The sequence below is a fragment of the Sminthopsis crassicaudata genome, chromosome 5 (genome assembly GCF_048593235.1).
Source record: "Sminthopsis crassicaudata isolate SCR6 chromosome 5, ASM4859323v1, whole genome shotgun sequence".
In the NCBI taxonomy this organism is placed as follows: domain Eukaryota; kingdom Metazoa; phylum Chordata; class Mammalia; order Dasyuromorphia; family Dasyuridae; genus Sminthopsis; species Sminthopsis crassicaudata.
In genome coordinates, this window is record NC_133621.1 from 103847497 (window position 1) to 103875326 (window position 27830).

General features: G+C 32.5%; 1 protein-coding gene across 6 annotated transcripts in view; it reads right to left on the bottom strand.

Annotated features, from left to right (window-relative positions):
• The window catches only part of TRIM24 (tripartite motif containing 24), a 115504-nt gene that overhangs the window by 36377 nt on the left and 51297 nt on the right, over positions 1–27830 (bottom strand). For all 6 annotated transcript variants that reach the window (XR_012482297.1, XM_074267808.1, XM_074267809.1 and 3 more), the window contains 3 exons: positions 23193–23311; positions 10409–10556; positions 2628–2760 (listed from right to left, as the gene is read on the bottom strand). Coding sequence is in view for 5 of the 6 variants with exons in the window: in XM_074267808.1 (XP_074123909.1) it covers positions 2628–2760; positions 10409–10556; positions 23193–23311 (400 nt within the window). In the remaining variant the exon portion in view is untranslated. The remainder of the gene's footprint in view (positions 1–2627; positions 2761–10408; positions 10557–23192; positions 23312–27830) is intronic.

Consider the following 27830-nt stretch of genomic DNA (forward strand, 5'->3'; position numbering starts at 1 on the left):
ATAGAAACAGAATGTTTTTGAAATCATAAAATTTCTACAAGTTGTCTTTTCTTCAGACCAGGTAGGGAGGACTCCTTTCCTATCAAGGAAGATCACCAACTCAGAGGGAAATAATAGCTCAAAGATCACATTAAAAAAAACAAAACAAAACAAAACCCCGAACAACAACAATTCTAGTATTCATTTCCAAAAATAAATGTTTCATTCATTCATCAAAATGGAAAACCAAAAATGCAACTAATAATAACCTCACTTCAGTTGTAGATTATGACAAAAAGATCAGGAAAAGAGAGGGAAAAGTAAAATGCATGAAATAAAAAAAAAAAGAATCAAAAGAAAAACAAACATATGGAAACTTTTTTTTTTTTTTTTTTTTTTTTAAATCAAAGGGGGGGAAAGGAGACTTGGAAAAACAAATGTCTACTTTTAAAAACAAGTGTAAATATTGTCATGTTTCCTTTTTAGTTGAGATTTTGAATTCATACAGTTGAACAGAAGTTGAACAGAAGCATTTTTCAGTGGTGGAAAGACTTTATACTTTATCTTTAAGAATTTAAGGATTATTACATCCACTTTTATAAAGAATAAGAAATCCAACAAGTGCTCTTTTAGTTTATTCCTTTGAACATTTTAGGTTATGCTGAACTCCTACAATTGCAGGCACACCTTGGGTATACTACTACTATTTTACTTATGTAAATAAGTGAATGGCCAAAAGTATTATTAACATTTGAGGTTATGGTGATGAATAGAAAAATATTTTAAGTTTTAGGTATTATTATTCCAAGATTGTGATGAGATTTTAATCAAATTGTGGTTCATACAATGTACTTTTTGTAGACAAAGATTGAAAAAAAATCATTGAAAAATTAGATCTGGTAATTTATTGGTATTCTCTAAGATTAACTGGGGAATTTGTTAATAAGATCAGTAGGCACAAAATTCAAACACAGCACCTGTGATTTATATTAACAAATGTTTCTTGTGAATTTATACACGAGTGGTAGCTGGTATTACTCTTTTGCCAAATTACTAGCCCTCATGTAGATTATTCTAACGCTAGACACTTATAAAACTTATAAAAATAAATTTAATTACATTCAGTCATGATGAAACAAACAACCATAAATACTTACAATATTTTATTTTTTCTTTTTTGGGGGACATACACAGAATAATAAACAAAAAAGAAAATTATTAATAATAAAATGTAAATCCATGCCAGAAGGTTTGTTGCATGTGGAAGAAGAGCAATTGTTGGAATTGGCTTCAGATGGATTCTTGAAAAATAAATATGGAGTGAACTTTTATCATCATTCTGATTACAAATGCTACATGTGTATCCTGTTTTAACAGGAAAAGTTCTGAAATACATCTTAACTTTTCCAACTTCATATTTATGTGAAGTTTCTTTTTCAGCATTTGTAGACATTAAGTCGAAAAAAAAAGGAACAGACCATTGGATGTGCAGCCATATCTCTGATTAAAATTAATAACCAGGGAACCAAATTATGACGATCTGTTATCTCAGCACAAACAGTTTCATCCCTCTATATAAAAATAATCAAAATCAGTGAGACTTACTAAAGCACCTAACAAACCTTTCCTATAACAAAAATTGCACAAAAGCTAAAAATACACAGGCGCCTGGAGAAGCCACTAAGTATTCGTTAACGAAGTAAGTTGTCTCTGTAATGAAGTGCAGTATAGTCATTCTGTCACACCGGATCATCTCACACCTCACAAGATTGTCTTCACTTGACTAATTAGAACATAGAATTAGGCTCAGCTAAGCATGGTGCAAGTACATAACCCCACCAAACTCTGGTGCAACGCATACTCCCAATTCTTCCCATACCCCTGGGGGTACAAGTACCATACTTTGGGAAATACCGATTTAGAGGATCTATAATATATACCCTAATTCTGCTTCTTAGAAACTCAACCTACAGAACCCCCAAAAGAGAACTGGCCCAATGTAAGCATGATGATGAAGTCAAAAAATTTGATTAAGAATTATTTTTATATTTAGCAGCACAAATAAATTTGTTATTCAAAATTGCCTGTGTGGAAATTACTTTAGTCTAAAGGGGAAGACATAATCTTAATTCTAATTGAAAAGGGGGCAAATTGATCTCAACTTGTAGTCTTGAAAAAGATCCAGAACATAATACGATGCATAGCAGGTACTTTAAATGCTTATTGGATTGGCATGACAGCAGGAAGACAAAGATGAGATTTATTGTTCATCTGCTTTTATGTATGATGTTATCCCTTAGGGAGACATGATTTGACCCATGAAAATCATGTTTCAAAATAAGATTCTAAATTTGTAGAAAATTCATAATTAAAATATAAAATGTACAAACTATTATACTCTCATAACTGAACAAAGTAAGAAAATTAAATGTAATCATCTTTTTAAAATTCTATTTCACCTCAGGTCACATTTTACTTACAAAATTCAAAATACCTAAAATAGCAATCAAAGAAGTATATCCAATTCAACAGTAATTTTTCATAGATCACTTTAACAAGAAGTTCAAGCCTGTACAACTCAGAAGTTTATTTTCTAAAAAGATTAAACTTTCTAGCTCTACCTCAATTACATATTACTTTGTTTTTACCTATGTTCTTTATGTTCCAACAACTGGCAGTCTCGGCATGTCAGTTTGTCACAGGTCTCACAATAGAGTTTCAACTGCTCCTTTTTATGATAAGGGCAAAACACTGGTCGTTGACTCGTCACACCAACAGCTTCTGTAGACACAGAAAGAGTTAGAATTCCTATTAGTGAAAAGGGAGGAAAAGAAAGTTTATTGAACTGTTATAAATCAAGTAAATTAAACTTTAATGTTACTAAGATGTCTAAAAAAAAATCCTTAACAGTTTGATCTTCATCCCAAAGCAGAAACTACAGATAAAAAATTGATGGAAAGCCTATTAAAAAACAGTCAGGTTACAGAGAAATATGGGAAAACCTGTATGGACTGATGCAACATTAAGAAGAAATGAGAGCAATATATAAAATGATGCGATAAAAGTCAACTGAACCTTAAAAAAAAAATTTTTAATGGCCAATCTCTAGTCCAAAGAACAGATGATTAAACACAATTTCCCTCCTCTTGGTAGAGGGATGTGGGATTTGACTTGGGGGATGTAAGAGTAACTTCTTCAGAGAGAGAACTCAGAGTTCTTTGTAAAATGATTTTAACTGTTTCTTTGTAACAAAAAGGGGCCAATATAGAACTATGGCTGATGGTATATGTTAAGAAATTCCAGTGATGTTTTGGTAAACATCACCTAAAAAACAAATGATTGGATGAATAAATAAAATGGTGTAATTCTTTCAGTCCATATCCTGAGGAACTTCCTGCACCTCATTTACTGCTCTTAATTTCTTTGATCCTCAATTTTGTTATCTGAAAAATGAAGAGTTCAAATAGACAGTATAAGCTTCTCTTACAAATCTACAGGGGGCAGCTAGATGGTGCAGTGGATAGAGCACCAACCTTGAATTCAGGAGGACCCGAGTTCAAATCTGATCTCAGACAGTTAACACTGCCTAGCTGTGTGACCCTGGGCAAGTCACTTAACCTCAGCCTCAGGGAAAAAAAATATTAAAAATAAAAATAAACAAATCTAGACCTTAGGATTTTTTATGACAACGTCAAATTCTACTAATTGAGTAAAACAGGTTATTTTTATAACTCAAACTACAACTTCATTCCAATATCTCTTTTGTAGATGCAAGGTTCATTAAGTTGGGAAAGTCACCTTTGTTAAGAGTGGTCACACAAGAAATTAATCTCCAGCATATAAAATAACTGGGTAAATATGAGGCTTAATACAATATACTGCGCCAAAATTTTATTGTCCATTGCTACCAAAATCATATACTCTTTGAAGAATTATATGATCCCAATCTAAACTATAAGAAAATGAGGTTCAAATGCTAAAATACATAACCAAATTCTTAGTTAGCTATGGACAAAGCTGAAATTAAAAGCCAAGTTTTCTGATCTCAATATTTCTCTTATTTAAGTGACTGGGTGAATTGAAGAATGCTACCTTTTTTCTACTCATAAGTACTGTGATGGAACAATAAAACCAAATGAATACATTAAAAAAAAAAAAAAAGCTTAGGATCTGAATTTATATGAAATCATACAATGATGTGAAAGTTACTTGGGGTAAGGAATAATTAATGTATCAGTTTCCTCATGTGCCAATAACTGTCATGGTGTCAGCTTCACCAGAAAAAACCAGATAACTCTTTTTATTTGTAATAATCTTGTTAGATGAGTGGTAGATATTTCTTGCTACATTTAAACATCTCTGTCATATTCTTAATTCTGTATTTCTAAGAAGGGATATTACCAAGGGAAAGTGCAAAGTCATAAATTTTAGCATACTTCATTGACTGATAAAGACGCTGTATCATTTGTACAGGGAAGGAAACTGTAACAAAGTTCATTCATTCAGTGAAGTAGATCAATAACAAAAGCCCTGATAAAAATGATAAATGACTAGAACAAATGATTGCAAACACCCTAAATTATTCCTCAAAAAGGAAGCAGCATATGGCATTTATCTTACTGATGGTAAGAGAACAGTGAGAAGACCCATCTTAAAAAAAAGCAATTTATCAACAGCCAAAACCATACAACTCCTGGTCATCAAGAGCATACTATCTTCCCAAAAAGTGTTCTAAGAATTCTGGATATAAAGAAAGGCAAAAATAAGGTCCCTATTCTCATGGAGTTCCTACCCTAAAAGTGAAGACAACATGCTAAAAGAGACATACATAAATTACAGGGATGGCAATAGCAAAGGAATTAGGGGGAAATAATCTATTCTAATTCTTAACTGAATACTGTTTTTATGATAGTTACTTGGCTTAAAAACAAAAAAAGCAAGCTTGTGTTTTTGCTTTATACTTCTGATGAAGAAGCACTAATTTCCCCTACTTCCTACCTTTTCTGATTATTTCTATGACTTTTTATTACTTAAAACGAATTTTATTATGTTGGCAAATTCTATGAAATATTATTCTGGTAATTTTACTGGTACAGACGTAAGGTACAATGCATTATAATACGGGCAAAAATGCTTTGTTGGAATAGGACAGCAAAAGACCATAATCATTATTTTAAATTATTTAGATTTTTAGTTTTTCTTTCTATGAACAGATTTGTACTTAAATCCCGTTTTCTTATAGTCAATTCGCAGCTATTTATCACTATCAAAAAATCCTCAAGTCACATTTCACAAATTAGCAAAGATGCTTAAAAATAGGAACATTTGAATGCCATGGTAAGTAAGAAAGGCACTAATTTCCTGCAGCTGGCAATAGTAAATAATCTAACATAGTTCAGTAACTTATATAGTATAAGTAATTTATAATTTATATAAGTAACTTTTATATAAATCAAAGTTATATAAGAAAAGTTACTGAACTCATTACACACTGAACTAGAAATTATATTAATAGACTAATTCCTCACTCTCACCCCTATGCTCTTTATTAGCAGTAAGAAAATAACACTAAAATATACATAGACACAAATAAACTCATCTTCTCATTTGTGTTAAGAAAAAGCTAGTAACAAGACATATATCTGATGACCCCAGAGAGCTGGATATTACAAGATATAGGAATATAAGAAAGAGTGTATTATACACAATAACAAATAAGGATGCAAGGCAACATGAAAAGATTTTTGTGAAGTGATAAAGCATGAAGAAAGAAGAGCTGAGACATTAAATATATATAATGAATATAAGATAATAAAAGATTATTCGGAGTCAGTAAAACATCAAATGAGAAAAAGCCAATGGACAATGTGGACATCATACTACTCTTGAAGTAATAACTCTTCCAATGATAGATACACTAGCCATCTGGGATCTGGTTTATCCCTCAAATAACCTGTGGGATTAAAAAATGTTTAAAAAGTAAAGTCACCTGAAAATTAAGATCGAAAGGCTGCAATAAAATTTACTGTGCATCAGGTAAATCTTGAAAAGAATGTTAAAAAGATTGAAAGCATATTAACAAATGACAATTCAAAATATAAAACTAAAAACCAAGATAATCATAGTGCCTAGCAGAGGATTTGGCAAATAGTAGGCAATATAAATATTCAATGTTGGTTTTTTTTTAATAATTAAAATTAAATTAAATTAATTTAATTAATTTTTTTAAATAATTAAAATATACACTCATTAACCAGATCGCGTACCTTTTACAACTCCGAATGGGGATAAAATTTGTTAACTAATGATAGAAATCATCATTAAAAACTAAAAAATTTTCATTACATGAAATTTACAATGTTTCATCACATAACTCTGACCAATCCTAAACAATTAATTTCTTGCCTTGCTGGGCCCTCTTTAGGGCTCTCTTCCGACTTTTCTTCCATGCCAAAGAAATGAATTATACAGAAAAATCTCATCAACCTGCAAGACCATATAAGCCTTGCTACTTACTACTTCATTATCACCCTCTCATTAATCTGACTGAGAAAGTGGAACCATGAATTTCAAAGTTCCACTTATGGTGTACTGCTGTGGGAAATCTCCAGCTTTTCCACCTCACTTTTGTACAGTTTACCTTACATTGCAGTCAGCCCAATCCCCTATTTTTCAGCTTCTTTTTTGCATATTGTCTCCCCCCATTAAATAGCTACTTGAGGGAAAGTACTATCTTTTTTTTGATATTTGTATATTCCTAGCTTTTAGCAGAGTAACTAGCACATAGGTTATTTAAAATGTTTACTTACAAACTAAACAACACTAAAGTTTCACCTTATGTCCAACTGGCAAAGATGACAAAAGACAGAAATAATTGATTTTGGGGAGGGTGTAGAAAAACAAGCATGTTAACAATGCTGCCAGAATTATTAATTGCTCCAACAATACAGGAAAGAATTGGGATTATGCTAACTGATTACTATTACTGAGAATATACTCAAAAGATATCAAAGAAATGAATAAAAATGTTTCTGGACCCTATTTAAAAAAAAAAAACAACCTAGAAACAAAATAGACACCTACTGATTGGGGAATGTCTTTGCTAATCATGTTTCAAGAATGTAATATAACAGAATGTTATATCAGAAATGAAAAATATGAAGATCAAAGAATGACTTATGTGACCTGATGCAGATTAAGCAAAATGAAAAAAATTATATGTATAACTATAATATAAATGGAAAAAATGCATAGCTCTGAAAATAAATATGTTTTCATTTATGAATTTAGAAGACTTTAAAAGTATGGAATGTTGCACATGTCAAACACAGATGTTCAATTTTTCTTCCATATTTCAAAAAATGTTATAAGATGGTTTGTTATATATAAACAAGGAAAAAAGATAAACTACAGCCTGCAAAGGTCACATATTTATCATATGAAATCTGTCTATTTTGTAAATGTACTAGGCATTGGGTGACAAAATGGAGAGAGCCTTTAAGTAGTGTCAGATTAGAGAAATAGGTATATAATTTTAAAATATATTTTATACACTATTTGTATTAAATGTAACCATCACTCTTTTCCTCTCTCGGTTCCAATACTGCTTTAGTTGATTGACCTTGGGTGAGTGAGCCAACTGACCTCTCAAGTTAGGCTTCCTAATCAGTAAAAAACCTCACTGGGTTATTAGATCAAATGAACATAGAAAGGAATGAAATGGGCATTTAACATCTACTATGTGCAGGGCCACTTTGAATAATGTTTTATAAATAACACTCTTTGATTTTCATCTTCAAGAGAAAACAATTAAATCTCCTCAGCTAACTAAGATCACACAGCTAATATTTCAGGCTGAATTTGAATTCAGGCCTTCCTTCCACTGAGTACAATCTTCAGTTTCAGAGGCTAAAAAAAGAGCTACAATCATCATATCTAACTACCAATTGAGGATGGCAACACTATTAGATTTGAAAATATTCCTTTAGAAATTATTTAAGGGTAAAAATTAGATTTTATATAAAGAGTTAAATAAAATGGAACCAATATGTACAAATCTCACATATTAAGAATTATGGGGAACAAAGAAGAAAAGGATGATAGCCAGGAAGTACAATAAGAAAGAAATCAGTTTTCCCCCTAAAAACTGTTTGAAAATAGATGCTCTATAAAAATGCTCAACTGTATAAAATTTTACTAGTTAAAAATAGTCATGATTCTATTTTTGAAATAGAACATTCTCGTATATTGCAGTTTAAATGATGGAACTAATTTTTGGCATTTTTAAGCTTTTTTATGATTAAATTTCTTATAAATATAAATTTTAAAATTATAAGGAGCTGGATTTTGGTGCTAGGAAAACCTGAGTTCAAATAGTGGCTCTGACTCATTAGATGTTTAAGCCTAGCTTATAGATCACTTCATCCCATTTTTGTGCTTCAGTGCTTCATGTGTAATATGAGAAACTCATATTAGATAAATTGTAAAATTTCTTCTAAACCTTATCCTAATCCTAGGAATGCCTAATTACTATGAGTTGTTAACTAAGACATTATCATTTACAAGTTAACCATTTAAATTTCCATTTCCTGGCAGGAAAATTTCACCCAAGTTAACAAGAGGCCTCATGATTATTGGCTTTGCAAATATGTAAAGTAATAGAGATAACACAAGAATTTTCAAGTGTTTAGGTTGAAAAAAGTAAACTTTCATATATATTATACAGTATATATTAACATTCAATTTCCATCACTTTATGTACATTCTTATACATCCTATATATTACATATATTAAATACATTATTTTATTTCCTTCCCTCTTTGAGTCTCACAACAACCTCATGAAGTCCTGGGTTTTTCCAGCTAAGAAAGTTTTAAGAAGGATAAATCACATTCAGCTAAGTATCAAAAGCAAAATTTGAACTCAGGTTTCCTGACTTAAAGTTCTGGTACTCTATCCACTGACTTGCCTGCTTCTTGTGGAGAAATACCTTAGTTTTGTTCTTTAAAAAAAAAAATCATGTCACAATCTGAGAGCCTTTGGTATCCCTTGAATCAGAGGCCAAATTATCTTTATTGAGTACAAGGACTGTTATTGTTGATCCTGGAGAGGACATCGACATCAGGAAGGTGATGTCATGATACAACTGAACTGGATTTAAGGCTTAAGGCCATGCAAAAGCACCAGGCTTATTTTCTCCTCCAGAGCCATCTGAGTACAGTTGACCTGGACCAGTTGAAATGTCCCTGGATGCAATGGGAGATGTGACCTCTTTAGGCTAAGGTTTGTAACAGGTCTCAGAGTTTGACCAAATCGGCACTAAATCAAGGTAAGTGAAAAATGAGGCAGACACTTTAATCCTGGAGGAGAAGTCTCTCAGGGTTTCTGGCCAAAACAGAAAACTACTACTTACACTCACTGTAAATCAAAGCCTAGCCTAGACATAGCACTAAATGGAACTTGGCACTGATTCCTTGAAGGTGATAGAATTAATATAAAATCTGTGTAATTCAATTAAGATGAATCTTTTTTTTTTTTTTTTTTTTAAACACTTTCTGACCAAAGTTGATTGGAAACAGGTAAGACATAAGAAATGGTTGGACATCAGAGTGCATATCTGTAATGCTAGCCACTAACCAGGTGGGTCTCTTGAGCATATAAGTTCTGAGATGGGAAGTATACATTGCAGGTAGTCCCCCTTATAGGTGCATCATCACTGTGGTAAGCTCTCAGTTGTTTCAGAAAAGGCAAACTGCTACACATCAGAAATGGAGCACATCTAAGCTCTCATGCCAATCAGTAGTGGAATTGGGACTCTAAATAGCCAATGTAATTTAACATGAGGGGGAAATCTAGTTTTAAAGGAGGCTGGAGGAAAGTATGTTGATTTCAAGAATATCTTCACCAATGGTACCTGAACATTACTATTATCTCACTTAACTGAAAGCTATAAACTTGAACTATACACTACTTAACTTTTAAAAACACCTTATTTTAATTATATGTGTATTTTGAAGCTTGTGTTTCATTACTAATATAAAATATAAGTGGAAATTACTTGATTAATAAAAATATTAATAAGCAGTGCAGAAAAGGCTTGTCTGTTGTCTCTGAGAAACTGATTAAAATGCAGAATGCTGTTTTCCATGCTCATTTTCAAACCAACCTGACTGTAGTAAGTATAAATGAGTACTGTTTTACTCACAATGAGTAAAACAGTAAATACTATAGAAAAAAATCTCTTGAAACTATTCTTTTTGTTATCTTATAGTTGTGGAAAAGGAAGAAGATGCTGGGGAGAGGTTCTACATTTAACCTTTAGTTCTACTAATCTTAAGTAGAAGCACAAGGGTTTTTTAATGTATGGAACTCAAAATAATATGCATTTAATAACAAATATCAAATTAAGATTTGAAATACAAGGCTTACCTGGAGATACTTCCTCTTTCTGTCTGACAGTGTGGTCCTTTGTGAATTTTACTCTCTGATGAGCTCTGATACAGGTCTTGCAGAGCCATTCAACACACTCTACACAAAAACCATTTGCTTCTGCATTATCTTCACAGCTTGTGCAAACCTAGTTTTTAAGAAAAGGTAATATGGGAGGTTGGTTATTTGGGAAAAATGAAAGGACAATCTCTATTGAGTATACATAGATTATCATGGCAATAATACCAAATAAATGCTATAATCAATATCACCTGATAATATAAATCCCCATTTCAATGGCATTCACACTAAAATCTTGTTTGTTTGTTTTTTTTAATGTCAAAGAGAAAATATAATTATATATGGTTACTAGAAGATAATATTACTAAAATATTGTTATATTTTCCTCTGGAAAGATATGAGCAAAAAAAAAAACAAAAAACAAAAAAACAGTTGGTTTAGCTATGTAGATTTTCCCTTTGAATTTTTTTTTTTCTTTAAAGCAATAGAACTTGTGACTTATCTTTGTAGGGAAAATCCTGCCCCACAGAACTCTGTTCTATCAGTAACTTAATGAAAACTATTATAGGAAATAACTTGTCCAGGGTGTTATTAGAGATTAAAAAAAGTGAACCTAGGCCTGTCTTCACACCCAAAGCCAGTATTCTTGTCTTTTAGAATATGCTACTTCCATGTTCTTTAGCTAATGCTTCCATTTTAGTTTAGAAAAAAGACACAAAAACTTTTTTCCCTTAATTTTCAATTTATACATTGTTAGTCTTGTTTAATCTTTTATTTTTAAAAAAATTTAATAGTTTATTTTCAACTTATACTTGAAAAACTTTGTGTTCCAGATTTTCCCCCTCCCTTCTCTTAGACACCAAATAACCCAATATAGGTTAAACATGTGCAGTTCATCTAAACATATTTCCATATTTATCATGCTGCATAAGAAAAATCAGATAAAAAAATGAGACCCCCACTCCTAGCAAACAACAACAAAGATGATGAAAATACTAAGCAGTGATGCACATTCTGTCTTGGGATATGGGTGTTATCACCTCATTGTTGAAAAGAGCCACCTCCATCACAATTGTGTTTGATCCCTTTTAAGTAAGCTCAGTTTTTTTTCCCTGATAAATTTGCATTTGAATAAAGATTTAGCTTCATCCCACAGATGCTAGTTTTTTTTGGGGTAAGGGAAGAATGTTTGAGTTTATTGATGTGAAAGACTCTTTATGCAGAATTAGCCTTTACCAATTTAGACATATCTTCTTAAATTTAATCTTAGTTGGTACATAAACACAGGTTTTCCCAATTCCAGGGACAGTTTGTTTATGGTCCACTATGCAATCTATAGTCTTTATCTGAAATACAAGCATCTATTTTTATCGTCTACTCTTATCACTTAGGCATTATTAACTCATTTCCACTTTTTGACAAGATAAACACACTTATCACACCTTAATGAAGCATCTTTAAAAGGTTGATTTTAGTGTCCAGAACAACATAATTGGGATGATAGTGAATAACATTTGTCTCAGGAGACAGAAAGAAGCCTGTGTGCCACATTGAAGGGCTTGGAGCTGCCTGACAATGGGGTGATTTACAGTATGTCTCTTGACTCTTGAGGCAACTACTATCTAATATAAGTTCATGCTATATAATCACTTAATGAATTGTCAACATTATTTCTTACTTCTACAGCCTAATCACTGAACCTCAGTGAACACCTTGACAACTTTAATCCACAAAAATTCACTTTAGTAAATGAGAATTGGTGTCTTGTGACTTCAATTAGCCATCTTCCTAACTACTTATTTTAAAGTGGTTTGATTTCTTCTTTGTTGAGATTCCTATAAAAAAACAAAACAAAAAAGCAAACTTTTTTTTCTCCAAAGGTCTATTTAAATTACAGAATCACAGGTTTAGAAATGAAAGCTGAGGTTAGAGATCATTTAACCTAAAACTTCTCTTTTTCAGGTTAAGAAACTAAGTCTGACACTGATACATTGTTGGTGGAATTGTGAACACATCCAGCCATTCTGGAGAGCAATTTGGAACCATGCTCAAAAAGTTAAACTGTGCATATCCTTTGATCCAGCAGTGCTACTATTGGGCTTATATCCCAAAGACATCTTAAAGAAAGGAAAGGGACCTGTATGTGCAAGGATGTTTGTGGCAGCCAGAAACTGGAAACTGCGTGGATGCCCATCAATTGGAGAATGGCTGAATAAATTGTGGTATATGAATATTATGGAATATTATTGTTCTGTAAGAAATGACCAGCAGGATGATTTCAGAAAGGCCTGGAGACTTAGCTGACTGAAATGAGCAAGACGAGGACATCATTATATAACAGTACTATATGATAATCAATTCTGATGGACGAGGCCCTCTTCAATAATGAGATGAACCAAATCAGTTCCAATAGAACAGTAATGAACTGAACCAGCTACACCCAGTGAAAGAACTCTGGGAGATGGCTATGAACCACTACTAGAATTTCCAATCCCTCTAATTTTGTCCGCCTGCATTTTTAATTTCCTTCACAGGCTAATTTATACACTATTTCAAAATCTGATTTTTCTTGTGCAGCCAAACAGCTGTTTGGACATGTATACATATACTGTATTTAACTTATACTTTAACATATTTAACATGTATTGATCAACCTGCCATCTGGGGGAGGGGGTGGGAGGGAAGGAGGGGAAAAAAATGGAACAAAAAGTTTTGCAATCGTCAATGCTGAAAAATTACCCATGCATATATCTTTGAAAAACAAAAAACAAAAACAAAACAAACAAACAAAAAAAGACAAAACAAAACAAAGAAACTATGTCTGAGAGAGACTAAATGACTTAAAGGCAGACAGGTTAAGTGGCAAAACAAGCATTCGAAACCAGTTCTGTGACTCCAAAATCAATCTTCTCTCAATTATATATTAAGAATTCAATCTTGCTACCTACCATAATTCAATAATCAATGGCTCTGTTACTTCATTGGGTAAGAGCTCCACCACAAAGCTCGAGCAACTTCTCTATTTTTACTAAGACAGTATTTAGGAATTTAAAAGGGGTCGGGGTCTGCCTTCAAAGGTTATCTAAGCACTCCTTATATTTCTACAAATAAAGGCTATGGAGTCAGAAAGAATAAAACTTGCCCAAAATCAGATGTAGTTGTTATAAAATGAGAGATTAAGATTTCAAAGGTTACCAAGTCCAAACCATTCACTGTACCATGCAGTTTTAAATGGAAGACCCAAATTTGTCATGGCCTTCCTCAAAGTCACACCAATATCACAGATCATCTTAGCTCCAAGTCCAGGGCTCCAGGGTCTTCCTTTTCTACCATGATGATCACCAAATATTAGGTATGCTGAACACATACCAACCCCCTCACATCCCTGGTGTAAGAGAAGGGATGACTAGTAACAGACCTCACCAAGTTGGTCTCTAGGTAATAGAAATCAGTTACTTGGAGGGCTTGCCCTTGAAGTCTTGGGCTTTTGATAGAATCTGCCAAGCTTGCCGTTCACTGTGTATTATTTTTTAAGAACCTGAGGTCACTTCCATGACATAATAAATCAGGATCATGCAAAATGCAAAAAACTGCAGTGTCTTCATGACAGAACTCAAATTAAATCTTCTTTAAAAGGATTTATGCAAAAATTTATCTGTAATGTTACTAATGCAGGTATTCCCTTAAGATTGCAACCTGCAATCTACATATATGCTCTATGGGTTACTATGGATTACAAGTGGGTTACTTGCCCACATGTTCCTACGTAACTTCCACAGGAGGCTCAAGACAAAAGTGGGAAGGACTTTCCTCTTATTCCTTCATTGCCCAGATTCTGGAAAGCATACTGCCCCTGTCCTCTGGTTTATCTGTCATTCTCATTTTATGACTTGGCCAACTTTCATGTCTCATCATAAACCCCTGGAATAACATCCTTTATGGAGCTTCTCTGGAAGAGCTGTCGATTGCTGGGTTTGTGAGTGTCCTTTTAAATAACACTCAAACTTGAATTTTTCAGTAACTGTGAAATCCTATGACTCATAGTCATATACCAACACTAGAAGTAAAAGATAAGTATCTGTTTCTGTTTTGAGGAATAACTTGAAATCATTAAAAAGAAACTGCAACTTCCTGAAGGTAATCTAAGCCATTCTCTGTCCCTCTTCAATTCTGGTTTTATCCTCTTTCACCTCTTCAAGGCTATGAAAATTTTTGAACCAAAAGAGTCTTCAATATCACAAAACTGTCTACAACACAAGGTTTTTCTATGTCTGCCTGTTCTACTAAAGCTACTCATCACATCCTTTTTTTTTCCCTCCCCAGTGCCTTTCCATTCCTTAGCAAGGTTAACTGGGGAGATATGAAAAATCCAAATGATAGCTCTACTGTTTCTGTGGGTAAAAGAAAATATATTTTAAAAAAAGAAAAAAGCAATACACCAAGCCTTAAAAAAAATTTTTTTGGGCTACTATTGTTGATAATATTAAAAGTAATAAGTAATCATGAATTTTTTGTGTATCTTAAAAGAAGCAGAAGATCTCTCAAATGTTCACTGGCTAAATAAGATTCTATTAGCCTCCAATGTTATACGAATGTATAATTTGCACCAAGTGACATCACAAAATATAGAGAAAGCCATACAACATTATGAGAGTACATTTTGGAATTGACTGTATTTACTCAAACTCCGGTATACAATCAGACCACCAAATTTTTAGGGCAAAGATAATTTCAAAGTAAAAGAAAACAGGATAAATATTATACAATAAAAAACTGACCTTTTAAACTTCCAAGAAAGAAGGAAGGGAAGAAGGGAGGGGCAGAGGAAAAGAGGGAGGGAGGAAAGGAGGAAGAGAAGGAAGATTAGGATTAAAACTTCTATGTGAAATTATTACAACTAATAAAAATCAAGTTGCCTAAGGAGACTCAAGACTAAATATCAAGTTAGCAAACACCAGATTCCTTGTTGTTCACAAATACATGGCAAATGGGTAACAAGGTAGTACAAAGGATATAGATCCCTAGGCCTGGAATCGGGGGGGAAAAAAATTCAAATTTAGCCTCAGATATTTACTATATATGTGAGTCTAAGCAAGTCACTTAACTCCAATTGCCTCCCAAAAAGAAATAGTATATGGCAATCACCAGCATAGAGTATAAATTCTATTTTGCAAAGAGTTATAGTGAAGGCTTGTGGGAGATTATGATCAATAACATTTGCCAAATCAGTTAGAAGTAAAAGAAGCAAAAACCAAATAGCTGAAGGACCAAACAAAATGATCTATCTAAAAGACAGTTAACCTCAGAATGAGATGGCCAACAGATGAAATGTGGAAAATATGTTAAGATTTTTTTCTAATTTTTTTTTTGGGGGGAAGAGAAACACAAATGATAGTGCTGCTGTATCAGTATAATAAAAATTAAAAGTCCTAGATATCTTGTATGAGGAAGAGAAAATGGCACTGAAAAAAAAAAACAAAGAGAAAGCAACTAGATTAAAACAGGTATTCAATAAAAATCACTATTAGAATTGATAATTTTAAAGGTATTGAAGAATAATGAAATTCTTAACATATCTAAAAAAGGTTCAAGTATGGGAATAATCTCAGATCAAAAACAAAAGAAAAAGACAAATCAGAAATTATATTAATATCTAACAACTCAAATATTTTCCCCATATATTCCTGTCACATTTTTATAAAGACACCTTCACTAAAAATACATTTAATGAGAAAACAAAAAGAAGCAATAAAGAATTTTGGCAAATGGTATCCTATAATAGACCACGTTTGATTTCAAAAATGTCTTCTATGGAGTGGTAAGATCATCTAAGATTCCTTTAATGAACTAACAGCAAAGATGATTTAATTATAAATATGAAGAAAAGTATAAAATGGGGGCATATAATCTACTCACTAAAGTGTAAATCCTGTCTCTGGGTAGTTTTCTGTATTTGTTATCAAATGAACATTGTAGATTATCAGCCAGACCCAGTATTGAATATAATTGAATAAAAATTTTAGTTCTAAGTGTTCTTTGGATTTTATCAGCCAGACCCAGTATTGAATATAATTGAATAAAAATTTTAGTTCTAAGTGTTCTTTGGATTTTCCAGGTGAAAAACTGGCCAATTTGTTTAACATTAATAATCTTTTTATTTAAACAATGCTATATAGTTGAATTAATATTAGTACATTTTACCAAAAAATTATGTTCCAAGTCAACCCAAGCAAAAAGACAAGGCAAGTAGATATTTATCAGTAAATTTCTTAAAAACCAAGAAATTACATAGCAAGAGTGCTATAAAGTGTCAACAGAGAAATGTGTAGTCAGAAAAGATCAACTGGTTACTCAGGAAAAGTAAGGGCTGTTGAAGGGCTTCAATATAAAAGAAAAACTTAATAGCATAAATTGACCACGTTGAAAACAAAAACAAAAATAATGTGATTATTTCTATGCAGAAAAAACTTTTTGCCAAAATTGGAAGAAAAAAAAAAAGGCAATAAAATTAAAAGTAGTAGAAGAAAAGCAGAAAAATGTAGAAGCATTGCGGTAAATTTGTCTGATAAGATTGCAATTCTAAAATACATAGGCACTGAATCAAGTTTAAGAGAAAAATTATTCCCAGTTGATTTATGTTTAAGCATTTTCAGACAATAGTCAGATGGGAAAAAAAAATAACAGATGCAAATTATAACTATAATGATTTTTAACCTTATATCCAGACTATATATCTGTATCTATCTATCTATATTTATAGCAGCTTTTTGTCATAATTAATCAGATGATCTGGGGAATAGCTAGGCTAGTTATTAATATGATAAGAAAAATAATGAATAGAATAGTTTCATAAAAAACAAGAATTGAAATGATGCAAAATGAATTAAGTAGAACCAGGAAAACAATTTCCAAATAGTACGGGCAATACTGTAAAGTACTAAGTCTGAAAGACTTAACACAATAAATAAACCACAATTCCAAAGAACTCATTTGAAAAATGCCATCCACTTTTAGAAATGGACACATTTTCTTATTTTTCTTGTTCATTCCTTGAAATAAGGTTAAAATTAAAGTTTGAACACTATACATAATAGTAATGGGTTTTTTCCTTTCTCAATGTGTAGAAGACAATGGAAGAGAATTTGGAAGTGAAAATAACACAAATAAATATACATACATGCACAAATAAACAAGGCGTCACAGATGGAATAATAGGGGGGCTATAACGATATCCATGATTACATGATTTCATATTAAAAGAAAATGAAGATGGTTCCACACATACTGATTGGCCAAGGGAAGACCAACAAAACACAAAGAATATAAAAATAGGCAAGACTGCATATGCATCAGAATATAAATTAATGGCTTCTTCCTTATTCTACTTTTTTTCTTCCTTTTTATTATTTCATTCAATATTGCCCAATTAATTACATATACCAAAAAATCTGAGGAATCTTTTTAAATTGATTTCAGTTAGCTACAAAATTCTCTCCCTCTTTACCATACCTACTCCTTTCTCTTTGGGAAGGCTAGCAGTTTGATTTTTCTTCCACATGTGAGATCATGCAAAACATTTCCACATTGACCCATATTGTATAAGAAAAGTGGGTCTTTAAAACTGTCTTGGGTCACTAACTTCAGAGTATTAGACTTTCCGCAATTGATAATAACTACAGTATTGCTATGACTATGTTTAATGTTCTCTTATTTTCCTTAGTTTTTAAACAAATAGCAATATACTAAATAGTATACTAAATACTATTAGTATTTAGCAAATACTAAATACTATTAGTATTTAGTATTTGCTATTATATTACTATAATAGCAAATACTAAATAGTATTTGCTATTTGTTTAAAAAAAAAAAGAAAAGAGTAGAACAATGAAACTAATTAATCAGACTCAAAAGGGATGGAACTCAAAAACTCAGGAAAATAAGATATAAGATACTCAGTTATTAGAGTTTATTTATTTACATTATGTTATATAAATTTACTGATAAATGGAAATATTTTTTCTATTTTCTTTCCTTTTTAATTTTTTTTTCAAGTTATTTAACATCCATCCCTAAAAATCTTCCTCATCTAACAAAAATAAATAAAAAATCCTTAATACATATATACATAGGTGTGGAATAGGCCCCAGGACACATTCTTGGCCTGTTAGTTGAACACACATAACAGAAAAACAGGATGTTGCCCACCCAGGCAGGTACAGGGGGATTAGGTCATGGTAAACAGGATGTGGTAGCCCATATAGCAAAGTGTGAGTAACTTGGGTATGTGTTTCAAAGATTTGAGGCCCTGGTGTGACTTTGTTAACTTCAAAGCCTTGAGGAGTCCCAACCAATGCTTGGAGAGTACTCCCTGGGAGGAGTTACCCATTGTCTTATTCTATAAAAACCCATCACAAATGACATCTTCTAATCAACTAGCCCCTGATGCTGTTTGGTTCCACCTGCCTTAAAAAATATTTATTTAGGGGCAACTAGGTGATATAGTAGTTTGATAGAGCACCAGCCCTGAAGTCAGGGGGACCCGAGTTCAAATTTAGCCTCAAACATTTAACACTTCCTATCTGTGTGGCCTGGGGCAAGTCACCTAACCCCAATTGCTTCAGCCCTCCCCCCCCAAATTTTTTTATTTTAAAACTAAATACAAAGAAAAAACAAAGTCAGAAAATAAAAAACCAAAACATTATCATGTGCCCAGTAGAAAACGTCAAGCAAGTTTCAAAATATGTAACAAAACATTTCCAGAAAACATCTAATAGAAAAGATTTCATTCATAACTATTGTCCTTTCTTTACTTCCTTGTAGTTTATTCTTTTGTTCACTGCTAGTATGCTTTTTATTTTATTCTTTTTTTCTCCTTTTCCATTCTCATACCTCAAATAAGCAGGCTACAATTAAGTACAAGGTACACTCCCCTCCACATCCCAACACACACATGCCTTCACGCAACTCACCTACCCATATCCATCTATCTACATGCATACACACACGTTTACAGATATAAACATACATTTATGTTTATAACATAACATTAATATAGCTGACATAATAATGTAGATTCCTCTCTTGATGGCATCTCTTAAGTTTGACTTTATCTGTGATCAATGATTACTAGCTCTATTTCTTCCCCTAATATATTCTATTCCTGATCTTTGTTATACTGTTTCTTCTCTTCTTTGCCATCCCTGGTAACTCTTCCACTTTAATTCTACTCCTTAACTTGCCTTGCTGTTTACTGAACTTCCTCACATCCATGGAACCTTCCTTATTTTTTCTCCTTTCCTTCCCTCTTTATCCCATTCCTATTAGTCTACAGATCAGCTCCCACTACTGTTAATATCAAATACCTTTCCATATATGCCACCTTATCAAATGCTATCCCTTTCCCCATTTATCCCTTTTCCATTACTGTACACACCGTGTCCCATTGCCATAAATCTAAATACCCTTCTATACCCAATCTTATGCTATTCTCTTCCCCTTCTCAAAGATTTGAGTGTGCTATATATACAGTTCGTGATTTTATATATAGTTTTCTATTTAACCATTGTTTCCAATGTGAATAGATTCCCTGCTAATGCCTCTGTGTAAATTCTTCTTCTGCACTTCATTCATATAGCATAATTATGATTTTTACCTTTTCCTAAAAAATTTTGCTTTTTAAAGTCAGATCATACTCTGACCCAGCTCTGTCCCAATCTTTCTTCTGAGGTGCACTTACTGATGTCAATCTTAAACATATGTATACATTTCCAAGTTTAAAAAAAAAAGTTCTTTTTTTTTGGGGGGGGGCAGGTAGACATTTATTATTATTCTTTGGGGTAGAAACTATTTTGTTTTGATTAACTTCACTGTCTTCCCTATTCCCATGGGGAGTTTCTATGGTTGGGTTCTTTCTTCTTTGCTAACATTATACACTCATATACACATATTTTTAATGAGAAATATTAGTGTAAACTCCTCTAATGTGATGTGGGGGATGGTGCCTTCAGCTTCACTTCAACTCTGACCAAGACCCCCAAAGCTGGAGCTCCCTCTTATTACAGGTACCCACAACATCCTGCCCACCTGCCTCTACACTCAGTGGGGTTCCTTTTCATTCCAGGCCACTGAGCTTGCTTTTCCTAATCAAATGTTCTCTTTGTCTTTTCAGACTCAACCCTCCAAAGCCCCAGTCTGGGAGTTGAAAGCAGTAGGGCTCTGGGTGAGCTCAGGGGGCGCCTCAGGGTTCTCTGCTTGCAGCTTCTGACAGAGCTAACTTAGAGGTGGTTCACTTTTCACATCAGCTGATCCCTGTCCAGGGGTGTTGTCTGATTGTTTCAGGAAGAACTCTGTTTTTCCTCATTTTTCAGCTATGTCTGTACTCTGAATTGTAATTTTATTTATCTGTTGGAGAAATGTTGAGAGTTTGAAATTCTCACCTATTCTGTCATCTTCCCAGAATCCTCCCCTCAAGCCCTTTCCTTTGAGAAACCAGCCTAATTTTGTGGTAATTCTTATTGATCAAATCTGCCATCCCAGTACAGGTGGATAAAACAAATTCTGATATTATTCATGTCTAAAAATGAATGTACTCCACTTTTAAGTTCATCACTTCTTTGTGAGGAGATGAGTGAGACTGGCTTCTTCATTTGTTTGAACTTGGGATTGATCAAAGTTCTAAAATCTTCTAGAAAATTTTCTTTAATAATTTTCCTTTGAATTGAAACAATTTCCACTCATATGAAAGAGTGTTCCAAATCACTATTGATCAGAGAAATTCAAATTAAGAAACTCTTGAGATATCATTACACACCTGTCAGATTGGCTAAGATGACAGGAACAAATAATGATGAATGTTGGAGGGGATGTGGGAAAACTGGAACACTGATGCATTGTTGGTGGAGTCATGAAAGAATTCAGCCATTCTGGAGAGCAATTTGGAACTATGCCCAAAAAATTATCAAACTGTGCATACCCTTTGACCCAGCAGTGCTACTACTGGGCTTATATCCCAAGGAAATACTAAAGAAGGGAAAGGGACCTGTATGTGCCAAAATGTTTGTGGCAGCCCTTTCCGTAGTGGCTAGAAACTTGAAAATGAATGGATGCCCATCAATTGGAGAATGGTTGGATAAATTATAGTATATGAATGTTATGGAATATTATTGTTCTGTAAAAAATGACCAGCAGGATGAATACAGAGAAACTTGGAGAGATTTATATGAACTGATATGAACTGATGCTGAGTGAAATGAGCAGAACCAGGAGATCATTACACACTTCAACAATGATACTGTATGAGGATGGAAGTGGATATCTTCAACATAGAGAAGATCTAATCCAGTTCCAGTTGATCAATGATGGACAGAATCAGCTACACCCAGAGAAGGAACACTGGGAAATGAGTGTAAACTGTTTGCATTTTTGTTTTTCTTCCCAGGTTTTTTTTTTTTTTTTTAAAACCTTCTGAATCCAATTCTTCCTCTGCAATAAGAAATTCGGTTCTGCACACATATCTAGGATACACTATAACATATTTTATGTGTATAAGACTGCCTGCCATCTAGGAGAGAAGGTGGAGGGAAGGAAGGGAAAAATCGGAACCAAAGTGAGTGCAAGGGATAATGTTGTAAAAATTACCCAATGCATATGTACTGTCAAAAAATGTTATAATTATAAAATTTTAAAAAATGATAATATTCCTTTGATATTTAATACTGATAAAATTCCTTCCTTTCATATTTTATATCTTAATCTTGAGATTCTCTACTTTTGTTGCTCCATCTGAAATACCCCCAGGAAAAATTTAACCAAAAAAGAGAGAAGCAACACAATAAAGATAAATTCAATATTGTGAAACTGAAAAGGTGCTGTATAAAGAAAATTAACTAACCTACAACATAGGAAGTAGGGGAAATACCTTTTATTTTAAATCAACTTTCTTAGACAATAGTTTGGTATCCAAATTATATCAACAATAAGATACAAGTATGTATAATATGTCCATTAATAGGTGCAAGTGTGTATGCATACATGCACACAACTGACCACCATTACCTAAAATAGGTAGTCAAAACATTAACAAGCAGTTTCATGAAAAATTCAAATCAATACTATAGTGTATTTTAGTATAATTGTAAATCAGCAGAAACATGCAAATGGAAAAATATAATAAAAAGTGAATGTTGTAGATTTACAAGCAAAGCAAGACGTTGAAGAAAAGACAATCTCATCCTAAAACCTTGTGTGGTTCATACATAGACATACAATAATGTATTGATGGGTTTTATTGATTTATTTATCATATAAAATGGTGCTATGGAAGGGAGAAAGGAGAGACACTGGAAGAAACTTTAGCAATGCCAATACAAAAGATAGGATAAAATCTGTTTTTAACAAGGAATGTGATAAGATCTTCCAATTCAAATGAATAGATATTTCTATACTAAGTGACTACACTACAAAGGTAGGGGAATAGGTGACAATGGGGAGGAATATGGAAAATTAGAAGCCAAAGACATAGAAATCAGATATATGTCACTATATATTATAATCACAGAAAGAACAACAATTTATATAGGTGTGTTGAGTTTAAAACAAAGAATTTATGTGACCAAAGACTTCACAGACTACTTCTATTTTGGTATCACCAAATGATTCTAGCACTCAATTACTTTTATTTTACTGTAAAATCTGGCCGTTTCTTTTTTCTCCTAAACATTCTCACAGATGTTACAAATGAGTTGACATTTAAAATAATACTCACCTGATTAGACTTTTCTACTGTACTGCTGGGAACCTCTGTAGTATCTTTTACAAAAAAATTATCTATAATGTGTCTCTCTGCACATTCCTGGCTGCATACTGGACAACGAATGACTCCAACTGAAAAAAAAAAACAAAACAAAACAAAAAAAAAAAAAAGCAAAACTTGGTTTAGAAATAAATGAGTTCACCTATTTGAAAATTCCAGAACCCAAATTACCAAATACTAAAGTGATAAATTACTTTCATACTAGCACAAAAATAATGTTTTCACAAATTACTTTCATACTATCATATAGCTTCAAAGTTCATGCCTATTTTCACTCTGAAGAAAGCTATTTTTAATGCATTAAATAATGCATAAATAAGAACTGCTTTACACTTAAATGATTAAATCTCTCTACCACATCTTGTTAATTTAGTCCTTAAGAGCAAAGAATTATTACAACCTTTTAGACAAAGTATTTACCATATTCTTGAGAAAATGATTTTTTAAATTATCCATATATTCAAATATATGCCCAACTGCTCCGTGTTTCCTATGTTTGAAGCAGGGCAGTACACAATGAATATACAAATACTTGATTAAACAAAATTGTAAATACTTTATAGTGTCTGCATGAACAATAATGGAATCCTTTAAAAATATTTCCCTTTCCAGACTTCACTGTGTATCAACAGATCCTGTTCACAGAGACTGAATTTTGATGAAAAATCTCTGATGACCCAAGTTTACTTAAAAAAAAAAAAAAAAAAAAAAAAAAAAAGACTATAAATATACTGTAGTTATAGCAAAAAAAAGAGAAAAAAAGAGCATGGGTTTTACTATTGGTTACAATATTTTCTACATGTGATTTTTAGACTTTTCTAGTTTCATGTGGATAAGTCTATGTAAGCTGGGCATAATGCATAACATAAAAGCAGCACTCAATATGTTTGTTAATTTGATTTAACATGCCTCATAAGACTATTGAGAAGTGACTTGAGTAAAGCACTATATATGTGACCTATTATAACAGTTATGAAGTTAATCTCTAGTAACTGACATATAATAGGCTTTAAAACTTTTATTGATTTTGTTCCCAACTGAACAGTTTCTTTAACAAATTAATCAAATATCAGAATCTGTATTAGATGCTAGAGTCACAAATTAACTACTATGTATAAGAAGCTTACAGTCTCTCTCCCCCCCCACACACACACCTAAATACATATATAAAAAAAGATTTTTAAAAATCTGAAAAAAAAAATGGCAATACCAGGTTAAGGTGATCAGGAAAGACTTTCTATATGAAGTGCTATTTGAGCTAATATCTTCCAGAGAGGAATTCTATGAGATAAAGGTGAGAATGTACATTTCAAGCATGAGGGCGGCTAGTGTAAAAGTATGGATAAAAAAGATGGGAATATCACATGAAAGCAAAAAGGATTAAGAATGGCTGTATCTAAGAATGCAGAAAAGGAATAATGTACAATGAAACTAGGAAAACTGATTAGGAGAAGTATTGTAAAAGGTGTGAAAACTAAACAATGGAGGTTATATTTTATAATATTTGCCAATGGAAACTCCTAAAATATGGTCAAATCTTTTAAGTAAAATCACTATATGCTAGCTTCTGGGCCTGGTGAAATTTAATAATGAGCAAAGAAATCAGCATCTAGTATAGTAGTGGTGGTGGTAACAATTAAGTACAAGGCATAAACATCTCATTAGATACAACAACCTTGGATGTCCCGTACTAGTATTCTCATTTTTGTACAGTTGAAGAAAGAAAAGTAAACCGGTTAAGTGACTTGCTCATAATGATAGGAAAAACCTGAGTTTCAGGCACAGAACTAACTCTAGGCCCAGGGCTATCTACAGAGCAACCTAGTTAAACCTTGCCTTTAAAACAAAGAAGTTTTCAACAACCTAAAATGGTGGGAGTAGGATTTTAATCCAACAAAAACGTTATTAGCAGCTTCTGTAGAGAAAACTTCCTAGTGAGCAAATAGCTTAAAGAAAACAAGCATATTTCCCATTGTTCAATTCATTTTTCATTCCTTTATGAGTTTTCATGACCCTCTTTAGGGTTTTCTTGGCAAAGGCACTGGAATGATTTGCCATTTCCTTCTCAAGTCATTTTACAAATAAGGAAATTGAGGCAAACAGGATTTGCAAGTCACTTGACATGCCCAGGGTTCGTAAATGTAGTTAAGGATCCGAGGGAAAATTTGAACTTGAAAATTAAAAAAAAAAATGTGAAAAATTGTCTTTACATGTGAAAAAAAAAATCACAAGAAAACAAATCTGAACTCAGGAAAATGAGTCCCAGTACTATACTCCACTTAAGCTGCTCCAACAAGTATATATTTAGCACTACATATGAAGACAATTGTTCTTCTGGGTGTGTAGGTCTACAGGAGGCTTGAAAATGCCCAAAGGAGAAACAATGCTCCTTGAGAATGGCAGAGGCAAAAAACTAGGTACAATCTTAATATGTAAAGGGGTAGTTAAGATTAGAAACACAAAAGATAGTTGACCCTGGGCAAGTCACTTAACCCCAAATGCCTGGGAGGAGGGGGGAGAAGATTACAGTAGGATGAAGTTTCTAGATACTTCTATAAATTTTTATAGATACTTTATTTATACTTTATTTATTTATAGATACTTCTATAAATGGGGAAAAATAGGGGACCATGGATGTGTAATGTTGCACATAATGTAATATCTTTATCTTGGTTGGTTAGCTGACTTTTCTCCATTCCTCTTTTAAAATTATAAAAGATAACTCAAAGTAGTGTATGGAGAAATATTGTAGAGTATATGAGTATATATCAATAGAACAAAACAAAGGAGAATAAGAAAGATTAAACACACTAGAGTAGATCTAAACAAAATTGCTTAGAATTCTTTTTAAAAAATACACACGACAAAACATAAAAGCCATAGAAACTTAAATTAACATTTGATGACATATTTTACAATACATTCAAAATGGAAATAGAATCTTTAATATCAAGGTCCTATCACCTTTCACAATTGTGTAGGGTATTTTTAATCAAATAAGGGATGGAGACAATGCATCTAGAATAAAGGAAGTAGTTACCATAAAGGCTGAGGTAAGGAGTGGGGCAAATCTTTGTATCCAATTTCTTAGCAAAAGGCTTCTTAGTATATGAGATATATGAATAACATAAGAAAACTGAAAGCCATTCCTCAGTTCTTAAAGTGATCAAAAGATATGGAGAGTTTCCAAAAGAAGAGCAAACTATTAATGGCCATGAAAACGTATTCCAAATCACTAATAAGAAAAAATAAAAATTAAAACAATCCAATCTTTAGTCTCACACTCACAAATTAACCAAGGTAGCAATGGTTAATTCTGATGGAGTTGTGGGAAGCAAGACGGACACTAGTTACTTTTTAGTATACTTGTGAATCAAAATGAACTGATTCACAACTATACTAATTCTTATTCCCAATGTTGGAGAGCAATTAGAAATCAGTGGCAAATAAAATAATTAAATGTTCATACTTAACTCAGAGAATATACTACTCACATATATATGCAACAAAATATTTATAGCAATTCTTTTTGTGGTAGCAAAGAACTAAAAAAAAAAAAAAACAAGGCATTTGCTACTCACTCAGACTGGAAATGGCAAAAATGTGGCTCATTTAATTTAATCAAGAATAAGATCATGGAAAAGACAAACAACTAGTTGTGTAGCCCAAATAAATCAAAGAAAAAAGGAAAAGAATTTATTGGTAAAGAAATACTTATAATACATCTTTTTTGAGGTGGAAAAGAATTAATTGGAAATAGAGAGGATGCCCATTAACTGAGGAATGAACAAGTGATGGTATAGGATTGTGATGAAAATGTGCTTTATGATGAGCTGGAAGGTCTCAGGAAGACCTAGAAAGACTTACTTATATGAACTGATATCAAGTAAAGTGAGTAGAACCAGAACACTGCACAATGTAAGCAATATTAAAGAAAAAAAAATAAGCTACTCTGATCAAGACAATTCCAAAGGCTACATAATGATAAAATGTTCTCCAGAGAGAGACAATGAGAAATGATGAACTCTTAGTGAAGACAGAAGGATACTTATTTTGTCCGTTTTCTTTTGCAATATGGCTAAAATGTTAATATTCTTCATGACCTCACATGTATAATCAAAATCAAATTAGTTCCTTCACAAGGAGGGAGGAAAAAAAATTTAGAACAATTTTAAAAAATGTTAAACTTTAAAAAAAATATTTGGGAAATACCTAATGAAATAAAAATGAATTTTAAAAAAGAGAAAGTGATTCCAAAAATTTATTTCTGGTCAAAAGCCAGGATAAAAGTAGTAAGTATGATATTCCTTTCCTTTATTTAAAAAAAAAAAAAAAAGAAAAAAAAAAAGGAAAAGAACAACCAAAGAAAGAAGAAGTACATTATCACCACCATGTTCTGGATTCCAAAGCAGAATACCTAGTATAAGCCATAAGCATATACCCAAACAAAAGACTAGTGAAATGAAGAAAATGGTCTCTAGAGTTGGGAGAGGAGGTTTATATGCTCCCACAGATGGCGGCTACCCATGTGACTTCAAGTAAGTTACTTAAAACTTCGTGAGGCCTCAGTTTTCTCAGAGACTGGATTCT